Consider the following 14798-nt stretch of genomic DNA (forward strand, 5'->3'; position numbering starts at 1 on the left):
AAGAATAAAGCTTGATTTTGAATGGTGATCTCATGCTTTATTCATTAGAAAATGATATAAATTAATGACAATCAATATTCTAAAAAGTGTCAACAATATTATCAAGAGTGCACACACGCTCCCATCTAGTGAATATTTTGTTAAAGTTCATAAGACAAATATTACATAAATAGTTCTTCAATAGAAGAAACATTACACCAAATATAAAATTATTATAACAAAACTAATTATTAATGAAGGATTGAGAATGTTATTGAATAAGGCTCAAAGTTTGATTATCTATCATATTAGTTAATTTGAACTGCATGATCTTGATTATGATATTGTTATGTAGCAGAGGATATGTACATGCAAACAGTTTTGTGTCATAGATCTGCCATACAAGTATGTGCGTGTTGTAGCTTGGAACCAAGTCGTTAGTCATTACATCTTACGTACAAAGTTTTAAACATGAAGCATTATTAGTTATATATGTTGGGAATATATATACAATCATCAATGAGGAAACTCAAGTGGTTCCTGATAAGATAAACAAAGTTGTTGTATTAACTCCATTGGTGAAGTTGAAGAATGATCATCCAATGAAAAGAATATAAGGCATTTAAAGGAGGAGAGACATGTAATCTAACTTAGGTACAACTAATATTAGGTGAACAACTATAACCAAGTTACTTATAGGGCCAAGGGCCCCCCTACCTTCATGATTAGGATTAAATTAGTTTACTCAAATAACAAAATAGATAACTAATCTCTTTTAATAAATTTTATCAATATGTTTTAAGAAAAACATATTCAAATCATGGATTATAAAAATCCATCAATATTGATTGAGGCTTGATTTAGGATAACTTTATTACTGTTTTTTAAAACAGTTTATTTGTACAAAGATTTTTTGGATTAATAATTTTTATATTAAAAAATTATTTTGAAAAACAATAAGAAATTCATCCAAAATGAAGCAGAAATCAAATTGGTTATTTAAATTGTTTTTAAAAAATTGAATTATTTAATTATATTTTCTTAATATTTTAATTATACTTATCTAATGAAATTTTCATTGTGCTGAAGAATAAAATTTTAAAATAAAATTAATGGCAGTTCTCACAAAATTAACCCTACCGTTACAATTTTTCTTTTTAAATGACGAAAATACTTGCCGCAGAAAACACCACCGCATGGGTGCAAAAAATGAAGTAATTTTCGGTCGCATTTACCGTTCCGCCACCAGCTGTTCGACAGAATCCCAATCAAACCCTAAATTCTCTTCTTCCATTTCCATTGCCTCTATTTTCAAATCCTTCAAAAGAAAACTAGTCGTAGGTAGCTTTCACTCCACACCAAGCTTCAAATCCTACGTAGAGACCTGCGCCTCCCTTATTCGGCGATGCTCATGCACCCATCGCTTACTTTCCGGCCTTGCCCTCCATGGCCATGCCGTCAAGTGCGGCATCTCCTCGGACCGTTCAGTGTTCACCAAGCTTCTCACCATGTACTCCGAATGCAACCGCCCGGCTGATCAGAATCGTATATTCATCGAATTTGCCGGTTCTGATATCTTTTCATGGAACTTCATGATCACTGATTTGGCCCGGAGTGGCGATATTGATGCTGCATCTAACCTATTTGATCAAATGCCTGAAACAAATGTGGTTTCTTGGACTATAATAATTGATGAACTCATGAAAAGAGGGAGGGTTCGTGACGCCTTGGGGTATTTTGATAGGTGCCCGTGTCATACAGTTGTGTCATACACAGCAATGATTAATGGATTTTCTCGAAATGGAATGTATTTGGATGGTTTATTAATGTTCCGTCGGATGATTAGATATGGTTTGATGCCAAATGAGATAACTTTCACTTGTATCATTACTGCTTGTGGCGGTTGTGGTGAATTTGATTTTGCCAATGGTGTTGTGGGGATGATTATTAAGAATGCGTTTGGTCAGAATTTATCAGTTTGCAATTCTTTGATTACGTTGTATCTCAGAATGGGGGATGCTGGAATGGCGAGGAAAATGTTTAATGGAATGGTGGAGAGGGATGTTGTGTCATGGACTGCCTTGATTGATGTATATTTTCAGATGGGTGATTTGAAGGAAGCTCGCCATGTTTTTAACGAAATGCCTGATCGAAATGAGGTCTCTTGGAGTATGATGATAGCAAGGTATAGCCAGAGTGGTGAGGCTGTCGAGGCGTTACGGTTATTTAAGCACATGCTTTGTAAAGGCTTTAAACCAAATATCTCATCCTTTGCTAGTGTGATCAGTGCATCAGCTAGTCTTGAAAACTTGTTACATGGTAGGAGTGTCCATTCTCATGTTGTGAAGTTTGGATGTGAGAATGATATCTTTGTTGCTAGTTCTCTTATAGACATGTACTCCAAGTGTGGAAAATCAGATGATGCTCGTCAGATCTTTGACTCTCTTGCTATGAAGAATATAGTGTGCTGGAATGCCATGGTTAGCGGTTATTTCTATGATGGAAGAATGATGGAAGCCAAGCATCTATTTATGCAACTTCCTGAAAGAAATGCTGCCTCATGGAATGCAATGATCTCTGGGTTTGTTCAGAATGAGTTATATGAAGATGTGTTGGAGACCTTTAATGAGATGCTGACTTCAGGGCAGGTACCAAGCAGGATGACCTTCTCTAGTGTTCTACTTGCTTGTGCAAGTTTGCCATCTTTGGAAAAAGGAAAGAACCTTCATGCCAAGACTGTTAAGTTAGGGATAGCAACTGAGATTTTTGTTGGTACTGCACTTACTGATATGTATGCCAAATCTGGAGACATTGAGAGCTCTAAGAGTGTATTTTGTATGATGCCAGAGAAGAATGAGGTGTCCTGGACTGCTATGATCCAAGGGCTAGCAGACAGTGGATTGGCTGAAGAGTCACTGGCTTTATTTGAGGACATGAAAAAAACTGACATAAATCCAAGTGAACCAATGTTCCTTTCAATTCTTTTTGCTTGTTCACATTGCCGGTTAGTTGATAAAGGGTTTCATTATTTTGAATCAATGGACAAAGTGTATGGCATCACACCTAAGGAGAGGCATTACACTGCCATGGTGGATTTACTTTCTCGAGCTGGGCTGCTGAGAGAGGCTGAGGATTTTATTAGGAAGATGCCTATCCAGCCTGAAGCTAACACATGGGCAGCTCTTTTAAGTGGTTGTGTTACTCATGGTAATGATGGAATTGGTGAGAGAGCTGCCAAGATGGTGATAGAGTTAGAGAGGCAAAGCACTGCAGGCCATGTTCTTCTTTCAAACATATATGCTTCTGTTGGGAGATGGAAGGATGTGGCTAAGGTTAGAACACTTATGAGGGAGACAGGAATCAAGAAAGGTGGAGGCTGTAGTTGGATTCAGATAAGAGACTGTTTCCATTCATTCTATTCTTGGGACTCAAACCACCCTAATGCTTTAGAGATTTATGAGGTTCTAGAACTTTTGATACCTGAAATGATACCTTGTATGCTGTAGGTAAACTTCATGAAAAAATAATTATATTCCGAAATTTCAGGAACATCGTGTGACTTGATTTTTTAGACCTTCGAAGATCAAATAACTCGGTTTCTCTAGTTTGTTTAGAGCCTCAAGTGCTGTGAATTAGCATAATTTTGACCTGCTGGGGGACAATGCAGAATAATTAAAACTTGAGTTTGTAATATAGGAGTTGGCCAAATTTTTGTGGAAGAAGATAAATAAGGATTTCAAGTGTTGAAATTGTATCCGAGTTTCCTTTTGGAGTTTCTATTTTAATCTTTCTCTAGATTCTTGAAGGAGGTTTGAGGTTTCACATAAACAGAAGCTGTCATTTCCCTTACCCGAAACACTGAACCTTGGTCAGAAGAAAGAAAACAAAAAAGCCTGAAGTTTTGGCTATTTGTAATTTTTTTCAGAAAAAAAGTGTGTGCTAGAGCACTTTATTCAGCAAAATCATAACCCATTACATTCATGCAAAACTACCAGATAGTTGAGTTTGAAGCCATGAAGCCTAACTGCACCTTCTTAATGTTCAAAAATCTCAAGCATGGACCAAACAAAGTTGATGCCACCTTCTTTTATTGACAAAATTCAAAAGGGAAGCAAGTTATCAGGTAATTCTACCAATTGATATGGAATTTCTTTTGCCAATCTTTACCTTTACCCTTTCTTAACAAAGATAGATGTGTGGTTTGGTGAAGGGACTTAACTGCCTATCATTCTTTTGCAAGCATTTAATGCTTGAGGGCTTGAGAGGAGCGAGGGCCTTTCCATAAGAATTCCAGCACAAAGCCTGCCTGTGATCACTCTCAACCGAAGCTGGGGAAAGTTGGATATCAATTAGGTTGACACCAGTGCATGGAACATTATCACTGCAAGCAAGCCTCATTGGTTGATATGTGTAATTTCCTACAACTCCCTCGTATAAGATATCTGAGATGGCTACTGCATCAGTTTTATTCTTGCATGATTTCTTGTGACAGTAGTATTGATCAATCACAATTGGTATTTGAACATCAGAGACTTGAATTTTGGAGAATGTTACATTCTTGACTGACCCAAATCCTCCCTGTGATAGGTAACTAGGAAGTTAGCTTAAGAGCTAAATTAATGGCTACCTTAACAAAGTTTGGGTGATAAAATTACCTGCCAAGTTTTGATCCTGACTCCAGATAGTGCATTTTGAATATTGATACTATTAGCATAGACATTAGAGACGCAAGCCAAGCTGTTACCCTTCCCCAAACCTCCTATGCTGACAAAAATTTCATACTTTTTAGTCTTAACTCAATCCCTTTGAGTTGAGCGACTCCAAGAAGAGATTTCAAGGTTTCACCTGATTCCATGGCTTGGACTGCATTCTAGGTGGTGTAAGTGAATATTTGAGCACCCCGTCTGAATGGAAACACAATCATCGCCTGAAAAGTTAAAAAAAAAAAAAAGCTATAAAAAACATCATTAATGTGAAAATAAATTTGTCATCGAATCATTCGAGTTTGTTGAAGAGGAGTTTTTGTACCACATCCAATGTTGGAGTTCTTTATCTCTACATCTGTAGTGTTCTGTAGGTGAATACCATCAGTGTTCGGGCTAGCTTGTGGTGTGGAGATCGTGATATTCATCACCTTAACCCTCCTTGAGTCGTCAAATTTAAGGTGACAAAGTGGGCTGTTGATGATTTGAATGTCACGAACCACTACATCACAGCTCTGGTAGAATCTCAAAATCTTGATTTAAACAGAAAATATTATGAGTGGATATTTGATATAAAGTCTAGTTAAATATTGGGAGCAGATTTTGATAGATCATAATGAGAAAGGACTACTTACAGTTGGTCTCATATTTGAAATTGAATGATCAGTTCCTTTCTGCAGTCGATTTTTACATATTTCAAAATCAGTCTAAATTATCCATAGGAAAAATTTATTGATCTTCAGAGAGTCACTGACCATAGTTTTTTCAGAGTGACTCCACCATGAAGAGCCTTGCCCATTTAGAGATCCACTTCCTTGGATTGTAAAACTGCTTAGCCATTTTAAGTTCAGCCATTGGTGGCGAGCAGATATTGACCAAGCAGTGCTTGTAGGTGCCAAGAGGGTTCCATCTATCTGGCAATTTACAAAGTAACTAAGTTAACCTTCGAAGTTTTGATTTAAAGCTTTCTTCTCCCACTTTTCTTACTAGTGAGCCACAATAATAAACAAGAAAGTTAGAATTTTTCCTGGTCAAAATATCATGAATGAGGATACTGTGAACCTTGAGAACCAAGTCAGACTTGCAAGGGCCTTGAAGAGTAACTGGTTTTATTAGAAAATTGAACATTGCTGGGATCTCTATGGTTGCCTCGGGGACTATACAAGCTGCCTTCCATGCTGCTAGAAGTGCCTGTAAACATTAAAAACCAACTTTATAGATATAGGTGAGGTTAAGTATTAATCAGATTTAACTGGAAAGAAAAAGCAGACAATATGAGAATGCAGAAAAGATTCAAGTAATTTCAACATTTTTTTTCTAAAAACTAAACACTATGAAGGGTACTAGGACAGTGCCAAAGCCTGCATTAAAAAAAAAAAAGAAAGAACAAGTTCTGTATATGATTTCAATTTTTTGAAAAGTGTAGTTATGATAAGCAAATGAAAGTACATCTTTTGCAAAGGCCTTAAAGCTTCTCTTCTTTATCTAAATGTTGTAATAACCAGCGTTTATAATTTTATAATGTCTGAAGTACAGAATTCTTCTCTTTAAATGATGATAAAGACCTTGGAATCATCTAAGACTCCACCTCCTTTAGCTCCAAAATCCAAAATGCTGAAAATTATCCCATGTGGCTTGAAGAAGCCATGATAGGGAGCTGGAGAAGGACCAGAACTGTTTTGACTTCCAGCTAACCACCCTTGACTACTAGAAATTACCAACCAAAGAACAACTAATAGAAGGAAATCGCAACTTCTAGTTTTCATCATGGCTATATCTACTATATCAACTTCTGGTCTTTCCAATATTCTCCTAACACTGCACTCTGTAGCTTGTCACTTGAACCTCTCTTCCTGAGGTGGTGGTCCGAGTGGCTTTTATATGGTAACAATCTTCTTACAACACCTCTGTAATATGGTTTGAATACTTTTTTAATATGATCCTTGTACTCTAAAATTGTTTGTTATTCAATTTGTAATTTTGATCTTACCTGTGAAACAGTATGGCATTTAAAAGAGTGGAAGGTGGCATTCAAGCACTAATACAATGGTCTGCATGTGATGTAATTGCCTTAAGCCATATGATATTATGACCCCTAGCTCCAGGAAATTATTGGGTTCGAACACCGGACGCCGTCCAGAGCCCAATGAAAATGCGCCACATCACCCCCTACTTGGTACTGAGCGGTACCAATCAGTACTGAGCTCGGTACTGCTCATTTCCGAGCTCAGTATTGTTCGGTACCGAGCTCAATACTGCTCACTACCAAACTCGGTACTGCACAGTACCGAGCTCGGTATTGCTCGGTACTGGATAACGTGGTTGCACCTGATTGATCTCCAAACAGTAAACTATGTCCGGTGTCCGAACCCAATAAGTTCCCCGTAGCTCCTTGTATGATGGTGTTTATATGAGTACAAGCAAGTTTCGCTTTGTACTATGATATTGGAACGTTGGAGGAGGGAGAGGGAGAGAGAGAGAGAGAGAGAGTGAGTGACATATTAGACTGTTGCTTTATGGTGGTGAGGAACATGTATTAAATAAATTGAAGCATGCGGGGAACGGAGCTTAATCTGCATTTATTAGACTATTGCTTTATGTAAATGGGCATAATTTGCAAAGCTGCTTTGTTCTCATGATGCACATGGGACGGTCCTGTACTTATCTTGTCATGAAATTTATTTATAAATAATATTATCAAGTAAGGATGTCTCATGCTTTAACCTTATTGGAGTCACTCTCACCTCAAAATCAACTAGAAAATTGCCCGAGTCAAAAGATGGGCTGCCAAGCTTGTCTCTTTAAGCTTGTTTTGGGATGTAAAGAGATGTAATTTCCAGGTTGTCTTTTCCTTTACTTAGAGCTAAACTAACAGCCAAAATGCTACAAGTGAAGTAGGGGTGTCGATTTGGGTCGACGAGTAGGATTCGGGTCGAACCCGACTTGATCCGGGCGTAAATGGGTTAACCCGAATCCTACCCATTTAGATAAACGGGTCAAGAAATTAAACTCGGACCCGACCCGCACAGGTTGCCAGGTTGAACCGATCTGACTCACAAACCCCTTTGACTAGGCGGCAAGACGGCAAGCAAGGCGGTGCTGGAGACGCTGCAGCCTGCACGGAGGCTGGCGGGGAACAGAAGTGCAGACTCGACGGGACGTTGATGGCAGCAGGTGCGGAATGTGGACCGCGGAGTCGCCGTTTGCGGACTAGGCGTCGTAGGTGAGTTTGCGAGTAGCGGACGTCGGGCGTGTTGACAGCTTGATGCGGATCGCGGACGGCTGGCCAGGCGACATTTTTCATCTGGTGACTCTGGTAGTCCGGTCCAATTCCTCTGATGCAGAGCCACAGAGGCTTTAACAAAGTGAGGTCCAATCCCTCGGGCCCGGGGCCTTGATTCCAGAATCCGAATTCCCTTTCTAAGTTCCCGTCCCACGCTGGAAAATTAAAAATGGGAAGACTGCAGAGGCATGGAGCCGGATTACCAGGTCAATTTTGGGTTATCGAGTTGACCCGACCGAACTCTTTTATTAAATGGGTCGAAAATTGAGACCCGAACCCGACCCGTTTGTTAAACGGGTCAAACCTTACCTGGATATTTCGAGTCGGGTTCAAATCCAGTTGTCGAGTCGTGTCAATTATTGACACCCTAAGTGAAGAAGGCTTTTGGTGGGGTTTTTACCTTGGAGAAAGCTCTCATATCCAACTACAAGGTTGATAGTGTCTTGATCGATTAAAGATGAAAACGTTAGTTAATTTCGTTTTAAAACATATTTTTTCATAAGATGAATCTTTATATTTGCAGGTTGTCATTGACTAGGTGGCCTCTATATTTTTTGGGGGAGAAAGCTAGGAGCTAGAAGGCTTCATCAATCTTCTCATTTCTTGGGGGAGGATGACTCTATGTTACTTTTATGATTGACTTTATCATAAGTGATTTCTTAGCTTCATATAATATCATTTTTATCCACCGAGGCTTAGGGTGGTTGGTGGGCGAGCACGGTTGAGAACCCCTATTTCGGGTTCGAATCCCCTCTACTACGGCCTCGCCTCTTCAGTGGGGCAAAGCAAGTGTAGGTTGATACCGGTGGGTGGCCTCGCTAGATTTCGCTGAGGAATTAGTTACGCTGTCAAGCGCTCTCTTTGAAGTGGCAGCAAGTAGATACCTCCGTTTTCAAATAATAATAATAATAATAATAATAATATCATTTATGGTCGGCCGCATATGAACTCATACAAAGTTGTATTGACATTTCATATCTGTCATGAAGTTTCTAACAAGATGTGAAGGCATTACTTTTCCTGGGACATTTGTTGTCATCTTATATTTGCTACCTCAAGATTGTATGTCTTAGTAAGAAGTTTTTCATCTTAAGAGTGAGAGGGAAGCTTCCTTGAAGCTACTAAAGTTGCTAAAGATGTCTCCATCTCTAGAGAAAATGCCTCGGTGATGAAATATTTTAGAACTGAATATCGATAATGGGCATTACTATTTAATTAGAACAAAGTGATGAGTCCAAAGTGCGAAAGCTACTTGATATCAACTTCATCTGAGAGTCTAGAACCTTGACTAGATCTCTAATATAATTAATAAAGGTTATATTTAGAGAGTCACAACCTTGAAGTGATGATCTACTCGTAAGATAGTTCATCCGGTTGGAAAAATTTGCACCAAGATATAAGAAATTGTGGTAGCGTAGCATTTAAATTCCCGAGAACTTGGCACTAGGGGTGTAAGTGAGCCGAGCCGGCTCGAGCTTATTCAGTAAACGAGCTCAAGTTTGAGCTTGATGAGGCTCGGCTCATGAGCTCGCGAGCCAACTCGAATAAATTTTGGGTTAAATTTAAAAAATTATTATCTTTATTAATTCGAACGGTGCATGATCAAAGGATTCGATATCGGCCGTCCATTCAAACCACTCCCAATTCACCCTTGATCTCACGCCTATTTACGGGCTATGCCACTCCAGAAAAACTATAAATAGAGCCCTCATTCTACACCAAGGGGACTCAAGTGAAGAGAGAGAAGAAGAAGAGAAGAAGGAGAGGAGAAAGGGGAAAAGGAGATTCCTCACCTCCTCGACCACCGCCGGAGCTCTTCTTGCCGCCTGAAGACGCCGGAACTCTGCCGGATTTTTGGGAAACGCCGGGAATTTGCAGAACTTTGTAACTTTGTGAGAAGTTGATTGTAAATTGATCGTCTTGATTTGTAAGAAGGATCAACCTTTGTACTTCAAACAAATACTAGTGGAACTTTGCAACTGGGCGAGGCCCCGTGGTTTTTTCCCTCTTTTGGGTTTTCCATGTAAAAACCTTGGTGTTCACATTCTCTTTTCTGTTTGTGTGCGGAATACTCGTGCAATGCTAAGACGAATATTTCCTAACTCTACTGCCGCATATATTCTAGCACGCAACAATATTAATATTTAAATTAAATATATTTTAATGGTTAAATGACTACTACCTTTGCTGCTCATTGAGGTCATAAAGTTTATTTCAACTTATTTGGGGCTAAGTTAATAGCCTCACAGACCTGTGTTACCTAGTAGCAATCGAGGTTAATTTAGTTGGTTAGAAATTAAGAGTGGATTAATCTTAATTAATTACTAATTTTAAGATTTAAATTAGTTTATGATTTTAATCAACAGATTCGAGGAGATGTGCCACCAAACTCGAGGAACTAAGCCTCCTTAGGACACATAGCCCCGCAGACCGAAGTAGTCCATCCTAAAAACCTTATTGATATAGTTGAATTAAGGATTTTAATTTGGTTAAATAATTAAAATTAATTTAATTCTGATTTTTAACACTCCAGTGAATTCATTCGTGGCGTTGTACCACCAAGTTCGAGGAACCAAGCCTTCTAAGGACACGTAACCCCTACAATGGGGGCCAGAAGTAGTCCATCCAATAAACTTTATCTCTAGAGTGATTATTATGTATTATAATGTTGTTTAAATGATTTTATTTATTAAATTAGAATTATTAGAAATTTTAATGAATTACTGAATTTTTAGAATTATTGGGATTATTTTAATGTGTTAATTAAGGTGTTAAAAGTTGACTTTCTAAATTAAAGTTAATTTTGAGAATTTGTAATTTTTAATAAATATTAGATCATATGATAAATAATTAGATCTTTAATTTGCTTATTTTAGAGTTTTCTATGATTAATTATGCTTTTTTAAAGTTTAAGTATTTTTTTAAGAAAGTTGCCTTAATAAATGGGATTTTAATGATTTTTATCCAAACCAGCCCCAAACCTCTTGGAATCTACTCCAAAGGTTAGAAATAACCTAAGGAGATGTTTCTAAGCATTTATGAATTTTTTGGAGTTTTTAAATATTTTTAATTTAATTATTTGAATTAATTATTTATTTTTATTAAAAGTCAAATTAGAGGTTTGGTGATGGGTATTTTATTATTCCTAGGTAAAGGACTGAATTATGGTCAGTTTAACATATTAATTGTATTTTTTTGGATTTAAATTGGATTTATTGCAATTTTTTGAATTTTTTGGGTCCTTAAAAGGGCTGAATTTTGACATTGTTAATTTTCTGACCTAATGATCACCAAATTCAATGAAATTTAAACCTATAAGGAAAAATTTCACTAAGTTTACTGTGGCCAAGCTTCACCCCTATTGGGTGTGTGTAGAATTCCCTATGTTTTTTCTAAGTTATCTAGACATGATCTTTAAATGTTTTCTCTAGGTGTCACTACTATCCAATTAGGCTTGAAATTTTGTTCAACAAATCCTAGTACATATGCAATCACACAACATCAATCATGCATCCTAATTCTAAAGATCTAGGAAGCTATAAATTTTCAAAGTTTATGGTCTAAAATGGACATATTACTTTAAAAATCACATCATAGCAATCTATTTGGTATCTGACCTTAAAAAAAATCAAAGAACATATCTAAGATACCCAAAAATCTTTCACTAAAATTTGGACCCTAGTTGACCACTAGATTGTGAGAAAATTATAAAAAGCTAATTTTAAACAAATTGGAATATCTCATAATATAGAAATTAAGTTAACTCAAATTTAATTTTAATAAATACTATATTAAATTTCATTTCCAAAGAGTCCAAAAATGTCCAATTTAGTGGAAAATTAGATTTTCTTATAGATTTTGGAAGATTCTGGGAATTTTTTGGATTATTTTAATCCAATTTTGGTAAAAACAGTCATCGACGCCAATCATTGGCAATGATTGGCACTAAAATGGTGGTGGAGCATGATATGGTGACATGTGATAGGTGGGGCCCATCACTTAAACACGTTAGTAGTCCATCAGAACCATGGAATAAGTCGGCGACCACGATTGCGCTACATCGCATCCCTTGACCATAGAAGGACCCGTGCTCGATCATTTGGGGAAGTTGCATGGTCTGGCTTGATCCAGATCGTCCCATCTTTAATCGGACGGCCCAGATCTGCTGAATTTTTGTAGTTCATTCTAACTAGGAAATTTTAAATGCCTATATCTCCCTAAATACTCGATGAAAACTTACAAAATTTGAAGCATAGCTTGGGGGAAACATAATCTTGTAATGCTTGGAGTTTGGAGGATCCATGAATTGTAAAATTTCTACAGTTTCAAATTGAAATTATACCTAAAAGTGAGAATATCTTATAATCTACCCATGGAATTTTTTGTGATCTTAGACTCCTTTGCTTGTATTGATGTCCTCTACAAGTTTGGTGAAGACTCCATAGGATTTTGATGGTTGGATTTGAAGCTTTTAAAGAGAGAAGGTTTTCTCTAACTAGAATGGCCTCTCCTCACTAGAATAGTGATTTGAGGGGTAGAAATGATGGGGAAAGGCTTGTAATGGACTTGGGAAGGGCTGGAGAGGATGGTGAAAGCTCTTGGAAGGTTGGAGGCTACTAGGGTTGTGCATAGATAAAATGAGAGAGAATGATCCCTTAGGTTATGTTTCCCCCTTCTTAAATCCCTTGATTTTGAATGTAAGGTTTATATTCAATTAGGGTGGGTATAGATGAGTGCCAAGTGTCCCCAAAGCTACCCAAAGCTAGAGAATAAGGTTGGTGGTGAGTGTGACCTCCTTTGGTCCATGGGAAAGGGACCACACCTTTTCCCCTATTTGGATAAACCAATGCTTGGCTTGGTTTAGAGGGTTGGCTTTTGGCCTCTTAGAAGGGGAAATGGGTCACTTTATATCAGGTTTGAGTAGGTTTTAGACTAAGCTATGAATTGCCAAGGTGGCTTGGTGATGTGGCCATGATTTCCTCTTTCCCATGGGTTCAAAGGGGGTTATTGACTTGTTGACCTATTGACTAGTCAATGATTACTGGGATAAGCTTGGAGAAGGTCAAGAGAGCTGTAGGAATTAATCCTAAGAGATTTGGAGTCAAGGGGTTGAAGCTTTGAAGAAATACATGAAGTTGGAGAGGGTTTTGACCTCTCCAAATAGGTTGACCAAGTCAAAACTAGGGAGTTTTGACTTGAAATCTTTATACGTGAATGAAATGTCAAATTGAGTGATTTTGGAGGGTTGTGACTTGAAATGGGTTCAAGTATTAAAATTGACATTAGTGTAGGTTAAGGGTTGATTTGCTCAACCATGGTTGACTTGGTCAACCTGGTCAAACCATGGGTTGGGTTTGCGTCAAATAAGTTCAAATGAGTGTTTTGAGATCAATGGAGGTTGTGTCATGCATTAATAATGTTATTTGGTTGGAAATGAGTATTTAAATCCCTTAAAGGCATTTTGGTCAACCAGGTCAAACCAAAAGGTAGGTTTGGAACCAATGTGTTCTTAAAGTCATTTAGGATCCATTGGAATGATTTTTTGGAGTTTTATATGGTTAGGTAATATTGGATTTAGGGGAAAAGACCAAAAAACCCCTTTAAAGGTAACTTTGGTCATTTTAATCCCTAGTTAATTCTGAGTGAAATTGAATTAGGAAAAGTGTAGAATATTGATCAATAGGTCCCAATAGATGTCATATATGTGATTGGAAGGTTTGGAATGGGTCCCAAGGTCAAATCCATTGGATGGCAAATCCAGTGGCATAGGCTATAAATAATTGAAGGTTTTGTAGCCTTTGGAAAAAGATTCAATTTCTGAGGCTAGAAAAGTTTGATTGAGCTCAAATTTAGATGGATGACCTTAGAGACATGCCTAAGAAATATTCAATTGATAGATCCTAAATCAGGGGTCATTAGGCTAGGCTCCATAGGATTTAAAAATTCTCCTAGAAAGGGTTTCAGGACCTTTGTCTTTAGCCCTTGGATTTGGTTTGAAATTTTGGAATTGGATTAGATTTTGGATTTGGATGGTTGGAAGTGACTTATCCATGTCATTAACAATCAAAGATATGATTATTAATGATTTGATGGGATTGGAGTATGATTGAAGGTTGATCAAGGGGGTGATTGGGATTGGAGTAAAGCTTAAACTTGGAGGATATAGTTTAGATTTGAATGGGATTGGATTTGGTCCTAAATGGGACCTACATGATTGGATGATGGACACCCCTCAATCATGTGGTCACCATAGGAGAACCTAGGTAGGTCCTAGTGCTCTCATAAAAAAATGAGGTCAATATATGAATAAAGAAGTGAGATCTTCTACGGGAGAAGCCCTTTGGGGGATATCCTCATTCTGGAGATTAAAACTCTTTGATGCTTAGGATAACTAACAACCATGATTGAGCCTACCTAAGATAGCCATTTATGCTACATGTTGATCTCTATGTACAAATCTAACTCCCGCTAGGGTAAGAAACTATATTGTAAGGTGGGGGTGGAGGCAATGATTCCAAAGATTGACTGGAGTGTCCTTCCAAAGATAGCATTATAAGTTAATTTTAACTTTACTATAATGAACTGGATGGAGTGTGTAGTCTATTGGAGAAATTCTTTAATTATAATTGGGAGGTTGATTATCCCTTCAGCTCGTATAGGTCGATTGTCAAATCCATATAGTGGACCTATAGCACGTTGAAGCTTTTCTATGGTGAGACCCATATTCAAAAAAAGTTGAGTATAACATGACATCCACGGAGCTTCCATTATCCACCAAAATTCTTTTTGCATTATAACACGGAAACCTATCCCTAGAATAATCACAAGTGGAT

The 14798-nt window shown here is 37.6% G+C and overlaps 2 protein-coding genes across 2 annotated transcripts; one reads left to right on the forward strand and one right to left on the reverse strand.

Moving 5' to 3' along the window:
- Positions 1 to 1164: 1164 nt before the first annotated feature.
- On the forward strand, positions 1165 to 3733 carry LOC110094837 (pentatricopeptide repeat-containing protein At2g13600). The gene has a single exon (XM_020820171.2). The coding sequence runs from the start codon at positions 1176 to 1178 to the stop codon at positions 3483 to 3485; it is 2310 nt and encodes a 769-aa protein (XP_020675830.1). The 5' UTR covers positions 1165 to 1175; the 3' UTR covers positions 3486 to 3733.
- A 137-nt stretch (positions 3734 to 3870) lies between these two features.
- Positions 3871 to 6617, reverse strand: LOC110094836 (polygalacturonase At1g48100). The gene is made up of 7 exons (XM_028699702.1): positions 6248 to 6617; positions 5745 to 5873; positions 5414 to 5596; positions 5008 to 5221; positions 4825 to 4906; positions 4635 to 4743; positions 3871 to 4557 (listed from the first exon to the last, which is right to left on the reverse strand). The coding sequence occupies exons 1-7, from the start codon at positions 6449 to 6451 to the stop codon at positions 4159 to 4161; spliced, it is 1320 nt and encodes a 439-aa protein (XP_028555535.1). The 5' UTR covers positions 6452 to 6617; the 3' UTR covers positions 3871 to 4158.
- Between the last annotated feature and the right edge of the window lie 8181 nt (positions 6618 to 14798).

This window comes from Dendrobium catenatum, unplaced genomic scaffold (assembly GCF_001605985.2).
Source record: "Dendrobium catenatum unplaced genomic scaffold, ASM160598v2 fragScaff_scaffold_1369, whole genome shotgun sequence".
In the NCBI taxonomy this organism is placed as follows: domain Eukaryota; kingdom Viridiplantae; phylum Streptophyta; class Magnoliopsida; order Asparagales; family Orchidaceae; genus Dendrobium; species Dendrobium catenatum.